This window comes from Phyllobates terribilis, unplaced genomic scaffold, assembly GCF_046119375.1.
Source record: "Phyllobates terribilis strain yellow unplaced genomic scaffold, ASM4611937v1 Scaffold_2__4_contigs__length_985480577, whole genome shotgun sequence".
In the NCBI taxonomy this organism is placed as follows: Eukaryota; Metazoa; Chordata; class Amphibia; order Anura; family Dendrobatidae; genus Phyllobates; species Phyllobates terribilis.
The window spans coordinates 421,903,072-421,922,336 of NW_027362762.1; the positions used below are offsets into that span (position 1 = coordinate 421,903,072).

At 39.8% G+C, this 19,265-nt stretch overlaps 1 protein-coding gene across 2 annotated transcripts in view; it reads left to right on the forward strand.

Annotated features, from left to right (window-relative positions):
• Positions 1 to 2,225: 2,225 nt before the first annotated feature.
• CASTOR2 (cytosolic arginine sensor for mTORC1 subunit 2) overlaps positions 2,226 to 19,265 on the forward strand; it is a 196,375-nt gene continuing 179,335 nt past the window's right edge. Inside the window, exon 1 of one of the 2 annotated variants that reach the window (XM_073665154.1) lies at positions 2,226 to 2,619. In XM_073665154.1, the coding sequence (XP_073521255.1) occupies positions 2,507 to 2,619 (113 nt within the window). In that variant the 5' untranslated portion in view covers positions 2,226 to 2,506. The remainder of the gene's footprint in view (positions 2,620 to 19,265) is intronic. The other variant, XM_073665155.1, reaches the window with a different exon arrangement.

Below are 19,265 nucleotides of genomic sequence, written 5' to 3' on the forward strand. Positions count from 1 at the left end.
TTGAGTCTGGTGAAGGGGAATTTTGGAGGATGGGGTGCACTTAAATGCGGTCGGTACGGATATGTGGTGCCTAGCAATTCAGGAGGGCATAGAAAAAGGTTTAAGAGTATGTAGGGACACAAATATTTGAGGTGTCAGAATATTTGTGCTCATGGCATGGGGGGTCCTTGAAGTTGGTGATCATGGTTAATGGTGGATCAGTGAGGGGGGGGACCTCGGGAAGTTCTGGACCCCCCTACATGGTATTCAGTGGTCTCGGGTGGTTGATCCCATGGGAATGGATCGGAGGGCCCATGGTTTGGGGCATGTTTCATTGGCCAGGCTGTTTGAATTGGTGCCTCCGAGCTGGTGCTTAGCGGCTGGAGGTTATACGCAATCTGGCCTGAGACAAAGACACTATTGATTTCTTGGTTTAAAATAGTTTGGGGCTTCGAGGACCACCCCTTAGGATGTGGTTTATAATGTTTGTATTTTTATGTTAATAAACGGCTGCTGTGGCTAATTTAATCCAACAAAGAAATGTGTGGTGTGTTTATTTAAAAAGGGGGACAAAAAATTATAGTAAAAGGGTAGTATTAATCCCTTGACTCACAGATACCCACTGTCATGTGCTTTCACAAGGTAATAATAATCCCACAAGTTAATAGTGCCCTTTTTGTAATCATGCACAGTAACAGTGCCCCTTTTGTCCTCTCAAATGGTAATAGTTCCTCCTTTGTATCTCCAAGTGATAACAGTGCCACCCTATGTGCCTTCTTATGGCAATATTGCCCCCTCCCCCCCCTTCAATGCTCATGGTGGTAATACCATCTATGTACCTTGATGTGTTAATAGAGTCTCTACATGGTAAAAGTGTCTATGTGCCGCCTTTGGGCAGAGACAGACTGCCATATAACTTGTGCGATGATCGCATCGCACTGAACGGACTGGCCGGCACCTCTCCTGACCTGAACATGACAGCATGATGTATTTCTATGCAGCTGTCAAGCTCAGGTCAGGAGAGGTGTTGGCCAGTACGAGGTTTACAATGCGATCCTCGCACAAGAAGCACGGCAGTCTGTCTCTGCCCTTATGGTGATAGAGGTACACAGATGGCACTACATGGTATCATGGTATACCTCTGCACGGTAATACTACCAACCTATGTGCCTACTTATGGTAATAGTGTCACCTATGTGCCTCAACATAGTAATAGCTTCCCCTAAATGTAATAAGGCCTATCTGTGTCTCCACAACGTAATAATGCCCCCTGTATGCCTCAGCCTTACTAGACTCCTGAAGTCTGTAGGGGAGTCTACATAGGGGTAACAGCAGCGTAGGGAGGACACTTGTGGGCAGATGAATGCTCTTCCACTATCTCCCTTCCCTAAACCACCTTCATTACACAAAGACTGCGGCAGGGTCAGCATCTCTAGTGGAATGACGAAGGTGGGGCAAGGATATCATCATCGTTCCGCCGGCAACACACACTGCATGTCTTAAAGGGTTAGGATCCAGATTCCGATTTCACCCAATTTTGCTGAACTGGCTGCTATTTTAACAAGTGGTCGTAGAGAACCAGGCGGTAAAGGCCTGAATCCCAACCCTGCCTGATCGACAACAAGATGGTGGCTGTATTGTAATAAAACACAATTATAAAGAAGCTGGTCTGCAGCAGTTAGGACACACGGGGGAGGTAATAAAATAGTTGACAATTCCTAAGGGCCACCAAGCCCTCATAAAAAAAAAAGAATGGACAGCAACATAACAACCAATTAGAAGTCAGCTTACATTTTATAAATAGATCTAGAAAAAAGAAAGCTGCACTGTGACTGGCTACTGTGGGTGTGACAATGACCTACTTTTATATCGGGGACATGAGCGCCCACCTCTGCTGGGGATTCTCAGAAATGTGCGAAGGAGCCATGAGGGGGTTTACTAAAGTGACTATAGCAAGCCTCCCAGTGCCTGATAGCAGGGAACAATAGACTGCAGCCTGAATCACACGGTGTCTCTTTAAATGCGCCGTCATTCAATCAAAACAAGTCGCAGAGTCACGACAGAACGCTACACAAGCCACAGAAGGCCTTACTACCCAACCAAATGTCCCGACCCCCACACTAGAGCTTAGAAGTCTGTGACTGCACGTCACAACAAGACGACATACAGCGAGTACAAGACACAAACAACCCAGCGTCTTTCTCCTCAGCGGCGGGCAGGACTACACTTCCCGTCATGCCTCGGGGCCGGCACGCAGGCGCAGTGAGGAGAGGCTTGAGTGGCAAGTTGTTTGTTACAGTGTAGCACCAGCTGCTTTTTGCACTCTGGAGCCGCCGCTGTGCGAGTCTTCCTGAACTCATTCAGCTTCTCAGCTTCCCTCTCCCTGTGATCCCCCTCTCTCTCCATTTACCGACCCTTTCTTACTTTCCCCTATCAGCTGCATTGAAAGGAGAAAAGATCTGCAATCGACACAAAAGGCAACAACAGTATTCCCTGCATATGATCTACAAATGAGAAGAAGAAAAAGATGGAACTGCATATCCTAGAGCACAGGCTAAAAGTAGCCAGCATAGCCAAGGAGAACATCGAGTTGTTTACCTATGGATTAATCAAACTTGCCTTTCTATCCTCCAAAACCAGGTAAGGGGCACTGCAAAAGGGGGCAGGGGGCAGAAGAGCTGGGGCACTTCTCACTGGTTGGTTGTGGATGCACAAAGCCCAGAGAAAAACAACTTCATGTCATTGGAATCCCACAGGATGACTGTGCCTGTCATTGGGATGCATGAGAGGCTGCATGAATGAATGGAACAGGTGTGGATTTTGCCCAGAAAACAGAAGTATATATAGATATATGTATACAGTACATAGTGTGTGTAGGTGCAGGCTTCCTATTGGCCAGATGCTCTGTGGATCTCCATATACCCCACAGTGCAGGGCTGGAATCTGGATAAACAATTCTCATCCTTCGCCCCCTGGTTCCCTCCTGATATAGATCTCTTACCCCATAATGGGTATTTGCTTTATTTTCTTTCCTTTGTTTTCATCTTGCAGACACTATGTTTTTGAGGCCTGATTGTACATTACTGTCCCTAGTACTAGATTTTAGGATAACACATTGTGTCCATTGTTCTGCAGGGTGCAGCAATTGTATAGCAACTTAGACAAACACATTGGTAAAGTTTGCCTATAAGATCAATGGTCCATTTGAAACAATGGCTTGGGCTTTTTGATAAGGGGGAGTGGCAGCCTATGTAGAGCTCTGCACAAATGTGCACACACACTACTTGCTGCTTTTGTCTCCCCAGTAGTTGAGCTCTGCTATTGTTTGCAAAGTAATTTATTCCAGACCCTTGTTTACTTTCTTTCCCTCTGCTCTAGGGGGGTGCAACTGTGAAAATGAGGTGTATCACCGCCTGCAGTTTCCCTAATCACTCCAAGGCTTTGCAGTACCATCCTCCACTATTAGGCGGAATGAAGGGGGTTAATTTAATTATTCTATAATAGCTGCTAAAGCTTTTCGCATTTCTTATCCCACTCTCCCCTTCCTTTCCTGGATCAATTAATAGCTATAATTATACTTCCATAGATTGTTTATGAAAATGAGCAAATAAGTAAATCACCCCATAAATTCCATCGCCCAAAGACATGTCGAGGGGGCGGATGAAATATTTTACTGTTCCTTTTTTATTTTAATACTGCCATTTGCCTCGGTCAGTTGTTGCATGTTTAATGAAATGGATGTTTACAAGGAGCGGAAAAAGTAAATGTTTCTTCAATACTTGACACAAAGAGAAGCTCTGTTTGTGACCGAGGCCTGGCTTTTTCCATGGATATGCAATGCAAGGTGTTTGGGAGTTTGGTGAAACCCCCACCCACCCCCTGTTTTTAAGCTTTCTGGGCCTTGTTGTCAATTTTGCATCATAAGGCTCTGTTCACACTGTGTTTTTGCAGCATTTACTTTATGCGAATATTCAGCTGCGTTTTATAGTACCAGCAGTCTGAGATTTCAGAAATCTCATGCACACTTTTTTTTTTCCTGTTTTGTCAAAGAACTGTGTTTTTGCAAAATGCAGCATGTCTCTTATTTCAGTATTTTACACCCATAGAAAGCGATGGGTAGTGCAAAAAAAACCCGCAGTTATCAGATTTTGCTGCTTTTTTCGGTTCCAAAACTCTGCTGAAGTTAAATTGTTTTTTTTTTCTGCACTAAACTTTATCAGCATGCACAGGACATAAATTAACACTGGCAAAAACTCAGCAAAATCTGCTTTTTTGACATTGCTTCTTTACTGCTAAGAGAGCAGGTTTTGCCTGCAGAAAAAAAAACTCATCAAAAACGCAACATGTGAACATAGCCTTAGTCTTGCAGTTGCAGAATTATAATTATATATACACATGGAGTGGTATCAATGAATGGTCTCATTTTCTACTCAATAACTAAATACTGCTGGAACAGACTTCACAGTTGATTGACTGTCCGCTTAATGGCCATTGTTGTGCTGTGTAGACACCTAATCGTAGTTTCTGAGTCATCCCTGTAGGCCAGTGGTAAACATCTCCTATGGTAGGTGTTTGTCTGTAGTGTATCATTGTAGTCTTTGTTTAGATGACTTGCTTGATTACTATGCAGTCTTGTGTTCTTTATCTTTGCGACACATGTACATTCATATGTGTATGTGTGTCCCTATAGAAAAACATTATTTCTCAATAGACGTAATCAAAATTTGTCCCATATTAATCTATAGCACTTCAAACAACATGAATGAACCAATTCAATCTGTGATAACCATATCCCGTAGCAATAAGAAGAGATCTATGATGCAGTAAAAGCTTTACAAGTATATTGAAAAAAATAAAAATTAAAAAGCGTTATTTAAAAAATTACATAGAACAAGGAATACCTCTGAGGGACATCATACACCTGGGTGAATTAATATTACTTGCAAAATCAGGCTATATATAAAAAATCTATACAGGTATGAACAATAGTACTTGATGCATGGTGGTTTTTCTACCTATATAATGATTTTGCCCCATTTGCAAGCACCATCAGAAACCATCACTAGTTAATGTATTACCCATTGAAGTACATATATACATTATAAGTATAACCTGAATATAATAAGGATGACTGTCTCTAGAGCTGTTGCAGGGTAACAGGTATGATGTGTCCTGCTACCCCCATACTTGTTTCGCCTCCTTTGCTTCTTCCTGAGGGTTTTCCGACGATGGGTTAGGCCGACAACCTAAGGTGTATGGGGTGCACTGGCTGATGAGGAATGTCGATTACGCATGTCCGATTTCGGACTGCCGATTGCCGCACTATTCTGCCAGAGAGAGGCCGCAGACTGATGTGTCATCCAATGGTTTTCTCATAAACACGGAGGCGTTTAACAAATGAGTTTTCCTTGTTTATGGGAGAGTCTTAGATGGCTGTCAGCTGAAGCATAATTCATTCAACAGCCACCTAATGTGTGTATGGGGGCCTTTACTCTTCATTTACAGCTACAAATAAGGCTGTGTTCACATGTCCAGTAATCATCAGTTAGAACGGATCCAGCAGCAATCCGTTGACAAAAAGTTGTGCAGAAACAACTTTTTTTTTTTTGTCCTGCTAAAAAAACTGATTCAACTGGATCTGTTTCTTTAACATTGAAGTCTATAGTTAAATAGCCGTCAGTTTTGTTTCATTTGAAAAGGATCCGTTTTTTGCTTACTGGATCAGTTTCAAATTAAACAAAACTGATGGCTACTTAACTGATCAGTTTCCCATAGACTTCAATGTTGAAAAAACGGATCCAGTTGAAATCAGGTTGTTGTGTTTGCACAACTTTTTGTCAACGGATTGCTGCTGGATCCATTCTAACTGATGAATGCTGGGCATGTGAACATAGTCTTACAAAGTCTGCCTCAATGTCTCTTTTTTGGAGTAATACTGTGTTTTTGTTTTTTAAGATAATTCTATAGATATCTAATGTCCAATACCATATCCCTAATTTTTGTATTTGTACGTGCGTTTCTTATTGCCACTAATAGCTTTGCTTTCAGTAAATTTTGCTGGAGGCTCATACCTTTCTGTGTGAAGACTGTCAGATACCCACTAGTAGTAACCGCAGCTCCAAAAAAAAATGTTCTGGCCTTCTTCAACAAGTCTGCATAACAAGATTACATCATCATTTATCCATTCATATGTGTATATATATATATATATATATATATATCTGTAAAGAAAAGCAGGGAGAGCAAAGCTGCAACTCCATCAACAAGAAACTCCCAGCTCTTTAACCATTTACTCATAATGGGTATGTGGTCAATAATGTAAAAAAATAAAGGTTTGATCTTATGACTCGGTATTATAATGCTAAAATCAAATCAAAATATTTACTCATTTCAGAAGTAAATTTGTATAAAGTCTACAATGTACAGTATACGTGCGAGCCTACCAGAGAAGGGCTATTTACTAAGGTGGTAGTAGCGTGTAAAGTACACACAAGTCTTCTTTTGGTTTTCCAAATTATAACAATGACGAATAACACATTTTTATGGTTCTACTTGATGGATGTCTATTATTAATAGTGCATTTGATATGGACACATTACAGAAACTTTAAAGCCCAAAAATTATTGCTTACAAATTCCATTTCAACTGTATGTATTACTAAAAGCTTGGTTCAGCACATGTATGAATTGTAGCTCCTCACCACAATCTGTTATAGGGCCCCCACCACCATGTGCTAGTCAGTCCTGGCCTTTTCTTGTGCACAGAGAGAGGTCCTTCTGCCTAAAAATAAACATTAAAACTGACTGTTACCAGCTTTCACCAGGGGTCAAAGTTCAGTGTGTTGCCTAGCCCTCTATCTAAATACCCTAGACTCTTGGGAGGCAATCATTGGATTTTTCCAATGTTAGAAAACCTTTTAGGTACGCTACAATTTTTGTTTTTTGCCTCTTAAGTTTCAGTACTGAGTTCTGTTAGTATTACAATGACGATACAATTAAAACACCTTTAATTTGAGACAATGCCAACAATAAAAGTCGAGGCGTTCACTGAGAGCTTGTAATATTGTTAATCCTGCCCTTCTCTCACTCTGCTGTGACATTTGGGAAAGACATTAAAAAACTTTAAACGGCATTTATGAAAGTGTTAGGAGTAAGTTAATAAATCATATGGGAACATTTAAAAAAAATACCTTGGGAAATTCACTTTGTGGTTGTACAAGAATATTTTAAAATGTGTGTGTGTGTGTGTGTATGTATATATATATATAATATATATATATATATATATATATATATATATATATATATATATATATATATATATATATATATATATATATATATATATATATATATATATATATATATATATGGAAAAACCTGAAATGGACAAAGTCAAAAGTGGGCAGTTTTTGATCTTTTTATTCAGTTTTTTTTTTTTTAAACCACCATGCAGTTCCAGAGGTATGGGCATTTTTATGTAGTGCTAATATAAGGGGCGTGGCTTATGGGATCCTCTGTGGTGTGTCTTTAAGCTGCTCTGAATAATTATCCTCCAAGCCACGCCCCTTTAGTAAGGACCATAAAAATGAGTGTTAAATAAAAAGGCCCATATCTCTGAAACCGTATGGTGCAGCATATATTTAAAGTGTACATATCTTATGCAGTTCCATTGATGTAGAAATGAAAATGTTGCAGGTCTTGGAGCATGGCAACGCAATTTTTTTTTTTAATACAAATTTCCACTTTTTTCACTACTTTAATAAAAAAAAAAAAAACACTACATTTATCACTATAATTATACTGACCTGCGGAATCATATTGCTTGGTCATTTTTATAACACAATGAAATCAGTAAAAACAAAACACAATTGCAGAACTGCAGGATTTTTTTCTTTTTGCAAATATGCTGCGTTCGGAATTTTTTTTTTTTTTCTGGTTTCCATCACATTGAATGTTAAAATGAATGGTGTCATTCAAAGCTACAAGCTTGTTCCACAAAAAAACAAACCCTTATACGGCTATGTCAGCGTAAAAGAAAAAAAAAAGTTTCTGCACTTAGAGGGGAAGAAACAAAAAGGAATCAAGAAGGCAACTAATCCAGACTTGGCACATCTACTAAAACAGGTTACATAAGACGTACACAAAAACCTGTATACTATTTAATAACTGCCAATGTTGCACTAGATAGGCAAAATAATTCCTAGAGTTCTTCTCTAAAAACACCTGTAAAATCCAAATAAGTGTTGCATTGTAATTGTACTAGTAGTTCTAGTGTAAACTCCTTTCATATAACCTGCTGGTAGGAGACTGAGGGCCTTGCTTGGCATTCTAGAATGAGCAATGTTGTGTCTTCTCCAGTATGCTTCTATTCTTTTTGGATTAGAGGTGGGCGTTTGTTTTCTTTTTAGCACCCACTTACTTAAGTTCCCTCCTTCTGCTGAAAAACTGACAACTCTGGATTTCTACTCCAATTATCATGTGAACTGCTAGGAGAGCGAGATAAGAAAGATCAATCCCCATTGTTTCTGTTGATGCCGAATAATAAATCTGTACTGCACATTAACCTTAAAGGTAAATGCATTTATTATTTGAAAAAAAAATCCTATAATTGATTTTAAGTAAACATCTTTAACTATTTTGATTCTGCATTTGACATGTAATGCATGGCAAGCTACTCTGAGCTCCTTATTGGCTCTGTCTCATCCCCTCCAGTTAAAGCAGTATTAGAGGGGTTTTCTGGCCTTAGGCTACAAGTCTACAGTGACTCAATGTGACTGCAGACTTGGGAATTCTCAGATCGCACGGATTGCGCGTTGTAGGTATTATCCGGCGACAGGAGCGGGCGATCGTGTGATCACAAGTATGCAATTTGCATAGTTCCTGCCACATTACGGCCTCACTCAATACACTTGCATTGAGCTAGGCCGCGTACGTCTAGTCAGCATGTGATCGAATGCATGCAAATTGCATGTTTGCGGTCACGTTCCCGGAGCTGGCACAGGAGAATCAATGCAAGTGTATTGAGCGAAGCCGGAATCAGTGTACTTTGCATATCGCATACTTGTGGTCACATGACCGCCACTACCTGTGCAGGTCCCGGAGATTTCGCACAGCGCACAGTGACTGCAAACTTGTAGCCTAAGGCCTTTTAAGATTAGATTTGGCGTCAGGAGAAGACATAAGGGGGTGGAGACTGAACGGACAGCAAGGTGGTTCTCTACATTGACACAGCATCAGACAGTTTACAATGTGTTGTAATATATGAAAACTGTAGAAGAAGCTAAACATTTTCCAAAAATATTTGTTTTTACACAATGCATACCTTTCTATTAAAAGATGCAAACGTACCAGTGGCCATTATCTATTCTTGAAGGGAATCTGTCAGCAGGTTTTTGCTATGTAATCTGAAGGCAGCAGATAGGTTCTGGAATACAAAATTCAGGGATGTGTCACTTGTCAAAATGTGTGCTGTTGTTTACGAACTGTGAAGGATTTATCACTAAGAGATTAACATTGCCTGACTAGTCTGGCAACTAAGCAGCTCACTGTCTATGGACTTTGTACACAGAGATTCTAGTGTGGGCGGGGTTAGCTTCCTCAGCTCTGCTTCATTCTAAATATAAAAACTCTGTGTGAGAATGGCTGCAATCATTAATCTAAGAGATACGTTGTTGGATTTAGCTTCTCTTTGCTTACATCTTGCTACTCTCAGATGAGGTAGAAAAAACCTGCTGACAGATTCCCTTTAATGAAAGAGAATGTATGTAATTCTCTTCTGTCACCTCAGTTCTTCTTCCTCCCCTTAATAACTATATTACTAGATGGCTCAGAGGAGTGAAAGCAGAAAGTGCAAAAATTACCAGCTAAAGATGGATCCTGGACCTCTCCAGGTTTTGATGGCACTAAAGGTGCTCAGTGAGGAAGGTATCCTCTTTGCTGTACCTCCTGATAAAGCTTTGGTATTTAATTTGGTTGTCCCAACCTAAGTCTTTCTGCGTGACACCTTCTGGTAGTTCTGTCATAGATGAGAGAAAATTCTAAGAAAGTTATATTCTCCGCTACTGCATGCCATCATCATCTCCTGCCTACACTGCTACAATATCCCTCTTTGTGGCTTCGTATCCAACACCCTTGCCCCCGTTCAATCCATCCTCAGTTCCGGTACAAACACTGTTGGATGGCTCTCAGTAGATCTCAAATGACATATATTGAATAAGGACTTTTCTTCACATTCTGTAAAGTTACCAAAGGTCTTAGTCTCTCCAATGAAACATAAATTAATAAGAAAAAAAATCATTGTGCGGCTGGCTTCTATGGCATTTCTAAAGGCCTTTAAAATGTAGACTTATTTATTTTCATCTCCAAGCTATACTCTGAAGAAAAGCTTTAACAGCCCAAAGAGGCCTGTTTACCCGTCATTTTTTTTCTCCAATAGAGTAACCTAGATACAAACTTGGCAAGGTAAGTGTAACAATTTGTAAGGATGCCATATCCTAATGTTGATTGACATGTTTAAAATGGCTGCTATTGTCTTGTTTGTGCTCATCTTCCAACCCTTCCAGCAATCTCGGTAATGTAGATGACTATTTTGAAGGGTACTTTAAATGTGTCTACACCTACCAGCTAAATAAACTTTGTCTCTTCAGTAGCTGTAGGAATAGTTTGAGTTGTGATGATCGTTTTTCTATGGGTTCTGCGTATTAAAATATGACAATACCTTTGAATAATTTAACTGGGCAGTATTCATAGCTGTGTTCAACATAGTAAATAGTTCTCCATGTACACTTATTTATTGATTTATATAGCACCATTAATTTCCACAGCGCTTTACAGACATCATTACAATACCCATTGGTGCTCATAATCGAAAATCCCTATCAGTATGGCTCTGAGATTTTCTTCTGGGAAGATGATCAGATGTGTTCCATTTGTCTTTTGCTGTAGGTCTGAGATGTAGCCCCAAACACCTCGAAATCCTCATCGTACTAAATAGACATGGTTGTTGATAAATGTGTATAAAGCTACTTCACTTCTCTCTGGAAACCTCAAATGATCTTCATTACTAGGAAGATTCTGTTCCTTATTTCCACTTGGAGAAACCAGATAGCCCTCTCAACATGTATTAACAGTTCTTTGAATTCTTATGTTATTTTTACATTTCTGAAACTTGTAACCAGATGACTTGGACGAAATGGATGATCCATACATCTGCTCCTGAATATTTGTGTTCACATTGGTTATAACGTTTAAAAAAAATTAATCGCTTTTCTAAGAAATAAAATATGATTGAAGTGGTTGAAAAATATTTTTTTATGCTATATTGAAATCATTCTAGTTTTGGAAGTTAGGACTCGAAGGTATTCTTCTTTGTGGTCAACATGCCCTAGATCTGCTGGAGTTAGGCATGTGTGTCCTATGACATGGGCAGACCAAAGTAGTCATGTTCACATCACAGAAAGAAAGAGGCCATAAATACCTGCTCACAATACCAATGATATTGATATAAGGCTTATAGGTATTCATTTTGTCTGAACGTTCTAATAGTGTCTCTATAGGATCAAAGAGTGACAGAAAAACAAGTTTTGACCTTATCTAGTTGCTGTATTGGTACTTAATTAATCAGTAACCATTTTGTCCATGCTATTTCTACAATCGCAATCACAATGACAAGCAGACCCAGCTCTTTATTGTCATGACCCTAAAAAAGACCATGATAGGTGGCCAAACATTTTTTTGAGTGGGTCTGCTTCAAAAAATGCCTAAAAAAATGCATGTTCAACCCTTCCCGTTCATTTCTATTGTAAAACTACTTTGCTGCTCAAATATTCAGTCTTTTTGGGCTTTTCTTTTTCTTGCTTCAGATTAAGTTCTTACAATAAATTTTGGTTGCTAACTATTTACATTGGGATTTTTACGCTGTATAAACTGATCAGCGGTGTGTTTTTGAAATTTGCCACTTATGGATTTTTTTTCCATGTACGCTGAGTTTTATGTACGCATTTCTCCATACAATTGCATTAGAGTTGTAAAAAAAAACAAAAAAAACAAAACATATATAATCCCCACATTCTATTGTATCAAAAACAAAGCCGCTTTATTTAAAACATGGCACACCAAAAAGAGACAAATTCAGCATCAAAAAACGCAATAAAAACTCATGTATGAAATAAACGCACTCAAAAGCGCAATGAAAAAACACAAGTGACCTAATTTGCCTAATAGGTGTAGAAATGCTGCAAAAAATCTGCAACATCAATAACCCTCCAAATACTTGTCGTGGGAACGTAGATTCAGGTTTTCAAAAAGGCAAGTGGGAAAAAAAGTGCAAGAACTCCTTGATAGAATCTACTCCAATCTACGCACCATCCAATCAGAAGGCTGTAAAAATTCTTCAGGAAAAAACTGTTAAAAAATGCCTTTAAAACCGCTAACTAAAGGCTCCAAAAAGAAGTAGCAGATTCCACTAGAATAAACTCGATGGTTTTGATTGCTTAGAAAAAAAATTGCTTATCCACATACCCATAAAACGTGCCTTCTTGTACTCCTATGGTCGCTGAATAGCCATTTTTATTGACTATTTAGAGCAATGGAACGGCTTTTTAAACACTGTTTTTGATCTAGAATCTATACTTTTTGTATGGTTGGTATGGACAACTAGTTCTGTGGGATAAAAACAAGTCTATCTAAAATAGTCTTCTCTTACCATATATCAGAAAACAGATAGCATGTACGATTGAAAGAGAAAGACATAAACAGTAATTATCATCATTCATGTATATGGAAAAATAAAGCACAAAATAATACTTGTCTAAATCCGGTAGATTAAAGAAAATGTTTTTCTAGAAATTATTAGCATTTTTATTATTACATAAAATAGTAATAATATTTAGTAAATAATTGGGCAAATTTTCTGCAGTGATCTGTTAAAAGCAATATTGTTCCTTGGTCTTTTTAAAAAAGACTCAGGAGTTAAAGAGTTAACCCAGTTTGCTGGTAAGGTCAGCACATTGTAAAGTTGGTTTAAGCTGCTGGTTACCAGGCAAGAGAAGATGAAAATGACTTTGCTTTGCATGCTGTGTATACAGAGCGTTAGGGAATATGAGGAAGTGTTTGCATACACTTTATTTGTTGTGACATTTTGATAATCATAAAGATAACCGAGGGCAAAGAAACCAGAGCATGAAAGGTGGGAAATACCATTATCTTAATGCTACAAAATGGTCATCCACAGTGAAGTACAAGCATATTTCTGTTTTGACTTTGTTATCTCTTTTAACTTAAAAAAAAAAAAAAAAAAAATGTCATGGGGATAAAGCCTTAACATGGCACAGATCACCATTCTTACCTTATGTATTATAACCAAATCTCTGCATTTTTGGCACACAGATTGCATAAAGGCATCCTCTTGTAGTGGTTGCCCTGTAAGTGGTGTTCCAGTAGGCACAATCTTTTTTTTTTTTTTTTAAGAAGAAGATAGGAACATGTAAAAAAAAATTTACAAAAAGGTTTCTATACTGGGTACTTTCCAGAAATTTTGGACCTGATTCATTAAAGAGAACCTGTCAGCACGACTTTTGTCATATAAAATAAAGACCTGGCTGTAACGGTGCTATAATACAGATTCAATTGATACCTCTGGTGAAGAAATCTGCTTTGTGGTTCTTCTTTAAATGGACTCTGTCAAAACAGAATGACTGTTCAAATTGATTCCTGCTACTCGGTGCTTCACGGCGGAGCCAATCTTTTAAATGCACCTTCCTACCTGCTTATTTTCCCTCAATGTCTACCTCCACCTTCTTTAATCGACAGCTCTGGCTTCATAGAGCCAGAGAAGGGTAGAGATAGATGGTACCCAAGCAGGTGGTTTCACGGCATTAGTTCACACCGCTCTGAGTCCAAGTAGCACTTCCAACTCTGCTGCATATCCCTGATGTCTCCACATGGCTATAGGTAGGCTCGGCCAAATCTTGCAGGAATTTAACCCTTCTGTGTCTTGCAGGGTTTGGATTCCCCAGCCAATCCCAAGTTAGCAAATGCTATAACAGGCAGTGCCACCCTCCACACCTTGCCTTAGGTTCCAGTTTGCTGTTAGCATCTAGTTCCCAGTTAAGGTGTTTTGTTGTTTGTAGTTTGTCCTCTTGACCTTTCTGTTCTCTCTGCTCCTGATCTCAGCTATGTAGCCTCAACCTGTGCTGCCTGCCCCGACCTCTGTTCAACTGACTATTCTTCTGTCTCGCCCACCTATACCCCATACCCAAGTCTCTGCCCCTCTAGACAGCTTCTGCAGTCAAGGGAACTGCCCTGGAGTGGGACCTGGTGTCTAAAAGTGTCCCACACTATCCTCCCCATCAGAGGCTCTAGTGAATACACAGGAGACAATCACGCCCTTCTAGGGTGCCTGTGGCACAGTCTGTTCACACCCATTAGCGTTACAGGCAGTAAAGTGTATTTCAATTATTGGCCCCGCCATGAAGCACTGAACACTTGTACTTGGTTTGAGCAGTCAATCTGTCCTGACAGAGTCCCTTAAATCATCATTTGGAGTTTTCTGCTAATTAGATTTCGGTGCACAGAGGCCGGAGTGAGTACTGAGTCTTCTCTTCGCTGTCTGTGATTCTCCGGCCCCTCTGCCTGCCTCCGGTCTGTGAATGATTTTCCTCCTCTATTTACAATCTCAGTAGTGACAAGTCATTCACAGACCGGAGGCAGGCAGAGGGGCCGGGGAATCACAGACAGAGAAGAGAAGACCCAGGGTACAGTCCGGCCCCTGTGCACCAAAATCTAATTAGTAGAAAATGTCAAATAGAGACTGCAGAAGAACAAAGGGGATTTCTTCACCAAAGGTATCAATATAATCAGTATTACAGCACCATTACTGTCATGGCTTTACATTACATTACAAAATCATGCTGACAGGTTCTCTTTAAGACTGTCGCCAGTCTTAATGATGGCATCACTGCAGTAAGATGCATTCATTAAGAAGAATTCATTCATTAAGAAGCTCACGCCTACTTATGAATTAGGCGCATTATATAACTTCTGTGCGCCTCTGCAAGAAATGTTAGTCCAGTGGCGTAAATTTTGATGAATTTGCTAGGACCCATCCAGCCCAAACTCCACTTGCTTTGGCGCAGCTGGCGGCGTCTGTTATAAAAATGCTAAAGGTGCAAATAATGTTTTTGAGTAACTTTTGAAATGTCGAAAAACTGCTGTGTAACTTAATGTTTTACACCTCAAAACTGTCAAACAACATGGTTCACAGGAAAACATGAATCCACTTTAAATCTGTTCTCCTTTTAACATATGTTGAATTTAAAGCCACCTGTCAGCAGGATTGTACTCAGTAATCTACATACACTGTGAGGTGGGTGACATTACACTGATTAAAATGATACCTTTGTTGGTGAAATCCACGCTGTGGTTCTTTTTTAATCTTTATTTTCATTCCTGAGATAATGAGATGCTTGTGCTTCGGGGTGGGTCTTTGGGGAGGAGCTTTATCTGGTGCTCTGCTTATGTATTCCACTCTATGGCTTCTGACAGGTCACTGTGCCTTCACTGACCTGCCCCCTATTTTAAATACTGCCTGTGTAATTGTGGTACAAATCTAGAAATTTACATGTAACAAAATGGCCCCGCAGCCCGCGCATGCTCAGTAGCATCTCTTGTTTGCCGAGAGATCTCATAACATCTTTGAAATTTGCTCATGCAAGAAGCCTCTATAAAGTGCATCAGTGTGTGTTACATTGAAACCCATAGTCCTCTGTAGATTACAAGTGGTTTCTGGGTGTCCCAGGAAGTCGGACACCCAATGATGAACTTATTTTCAGGGCTATCTTCTTTAAAAAATAAAAAAAAAAAGCATTGCCCCAAAAAAAAAATAACCACTTCATTTAGTACTCTATTGTAAAATATTTTGGGTGTTTCCATTCTTTTTTTAAAAAAAAAATTGCATGCCAATGGTTTACATACAGTGAAATTAGTCACTAAAGCTGGCCATACGCGTTAGATGGTTGTCGACCAAATTATGCTTCGACTGATGATTTGGCCGACAGCCATCTCAGCCAACACTCCCATACACGGGAGCACTCGTTCAGTTGAGTGCTGCTGTGTTCCTTATGAGAAAGCCACCGAATGACACATTGGCCAGAGTCTTATCTCCAGGAGATCAATGCGATTGTCATTCCTAAATCGGAGATGCGTGATCAATATCTCTCCTGACTGTCGGCCAAACACAACGATATCAGCAGGTTCATCCAACATCAGTCTGTGATTGTGGGCCTTTAGACTCTGGGCATATTACATTTGGTCCTTTTGTTGGATGCTTACATCAGGAAGAATTCCCAATATATATCTCTGACAGAAGGCTATGGTTCTCTGGATATAAAAAAGCAGTCTGCTGCTCTTCCTATGTGGTTAAAAAAAAAAAGTACCAAAACATGCCTCCCCAGTGGGGGCCAAAATGTGACTATCTTGGTCTGTACCAGTGGGTGGAATCCTAGGGATATGTTTAACCATTGCTAATGCACTGTTGGTGGGAATGCCTCTGTAAACTTGCCTTATTTGCAGTCTCATGACCATGTTCCTTGCGTTTATCTCCTGCTTATCCCTCGGGTGAATAGAGTGCTTCTGTATGAGTGAGCACTGTCGTGTTCACTTCTGTGGGACTAATAGAGAGTGCTGAGGCCTTTAAGAAGAGAATGCAGCAGTAGTCACACGTGGGCAATAGCACTCCATTTACACAGCAATCTTTGGGAATCCCATTTGCGTCATTAGTATCCCAGTGGATGTATATGTTAGTTAGCAGATTATTTTAACATGTTGCCTCTTTAGGAGATCTTTTAGCACCTAGTTAGGTGGATAGAAAACAAGGTTGACACAACTGTGCTTTGGTTGGTCTGAGCAAGGTCAGTTTGTTAGACAAAAGAGGGTTGCGTGCCACATCCAGAGCCACCCAAGTAGTGACATCCAGATCCCACCTCTCCCCCCTCCACAGTAGTGAAGCCCAGAGGCCCCATTACTGGTATAATAACAGCTAAAACTTCTCCAAAGTAATCACACTGAGGCAGTATACTTAGAACTAGGGATCCCACCTTACCTCCCTTTTGGCATTCTTGCATCAGGTACTCCCATCACACTATTGCATCTAGCTTCAAGCAACCCTTTAATTGGTAGCATCAGTTGGGGATCCTGTCTTAGGGCATCAAAATATTATCCAACCTCCAAAGCAAGACCTCAGAAAAACCTTTGCCTGTTCTCATACTCATAAAATTATTGTTGCAATTTCCTTTAATTTATGTTTATGTATACGTTTGGCTATATTGGTAAAATTATTAAAATATTTTGAACAGTACACAAGCTATTTTTATTTTGTTACCTTGTAGTTTGAAGCTAACAAATGAGATTAAATACATTCTTGAATGTAGAGGTTAATATGTCAAATGGACACAAGGCTGCCACCAGGAATTTCAGGGCCCCATACTGGCAAAATTTTCGGGTCCTTTTGAGACTCTGCTCAGGCTCCGCCTCCACCCCTCGAACCTTCCACAGTCCCATGCCCACTCTTGGAAAAAATCTACTTCTGCACCACATCCTCACCAATCACAGATTAACAGTTCACATTGAACACCAGATCACATGCATAGTCAGCAGCTTTTGTTTTGACTAAAAGATTTTTTACACCGCCACCACCACGACAAGGTAGACTCTTTTGGCCGGGCCCTACTCTACTATTACCTATTAAACATTTTTTATAATACCCAATACTCTCTTTAGGTATATTTTTATTTATTTTTCTTTATGGGAATATCACATACAGTACAGACCAAAAATTTGGACACCCCTTCTCATTTAAAGATTTTTCTGTATGTTCATGACTTTGAAAATTGTACATTCACACTGAAGGCATCAAAACTATGAATTAACACATGTGGAATTATATAATTAACAAAAAAGTGTGAAGTAACTGAAAATATGTCTTATATTCTAGATTCTTCAAAGTAGCCACCTTTTGCTTTGATGACTGCTTTGCACACTCTTGGCATTCTCTTGATGAGCTTTAAGAGGTAGTCATCGGAAATGGTTTTCACTTCACAGGTGTGCCCTGTCAGATTTAATAAGTGGGATTTCTTGCCTTATAAATGGGGTTGGGACCATCAGTTGTGTTGTGCTGAAGTCAGGTGGATACACAGCTGATAGTCCTACTGAATAGATTGTTAGAATTTGTATTATGGCAAGAAAAAAGCAGCTAAGTAAAGGAAAACGAGTGGCCATCATTACTTTAAGAAATGAAGGTCAGTCAATGCGAAAAATTGGGAAAACTTTGAAAGTGTCCCCAAGTGCAGTTGCAAAAACCATCAAGCGCTACAAAGAAACTGGCTCACATGAGGACTGCCCCAGGAAAGGAAGACCAAGAGTCACCTCTGCTTCTGAAGATAAATTTATCCGAGTCACCAGCCTCAGAAATCGCAGGTTAACAGCAGCTCAGATTAGAGACCAGGTCAATGCCACACAGAGTTCTAGCAGCAGACACATCTCTTCAACAACTGTTAAGAGGAGACTTTGTGCAGCAGGCCTTCATGGTAAAATAGCTGCTAGGAAATCACTGCTACGGACAGGCAACAAGCAGAAGAGACTTGTTTGGGCTAAAGAACACAAGGAATGGACATTAGACCAGTGGAAATCTGTGCTTTGGTCTGATGAGTCCAAATTTGAGATCTTTGGTTCCAACCACCGTGTCTTTGTGCGACGCAGAAAAGGTGAACGGATGGACTCTACATGCCTGGTTCCCACCGTGAAGCATGGAGGAGGAGGTGTGAACAAAGCCACATTGTTTGACAGAAGACTGGATTTGGTGGCATTATATGTTAATTATTTTAGCTAACAAGACAATATAGACATTGGTATTTTGTTTTCTTATATGTTGGTATTTGGATGAATCACTAAATTCTGTTGAATTAAAGGGCACTAGGTAAACAGATTTATGTGTATTAGTTATGGTAGCTGGTATATTGACAATTCTATTCACAAGTCTTCCTAATACAGTTGGACCCTGGAGATGGGTACCTAGATCCTCCGTGGAAACCTGAAACCACTGAAAGTAGTGTACTTGCTATAAATACCTGTCATAAGGGAAGTAGTGTACTTTACTCCTTACTTCCTTTTTGCCATCATCAATATTCAGCAGTTTCAGGGAATTATTAGGCAAAATAAGGGTCACTAGAAAACGAGGGAGAATTGATCTGATCACCAAGCTGACTACTCAGAGTACCGCACAGTTTTACT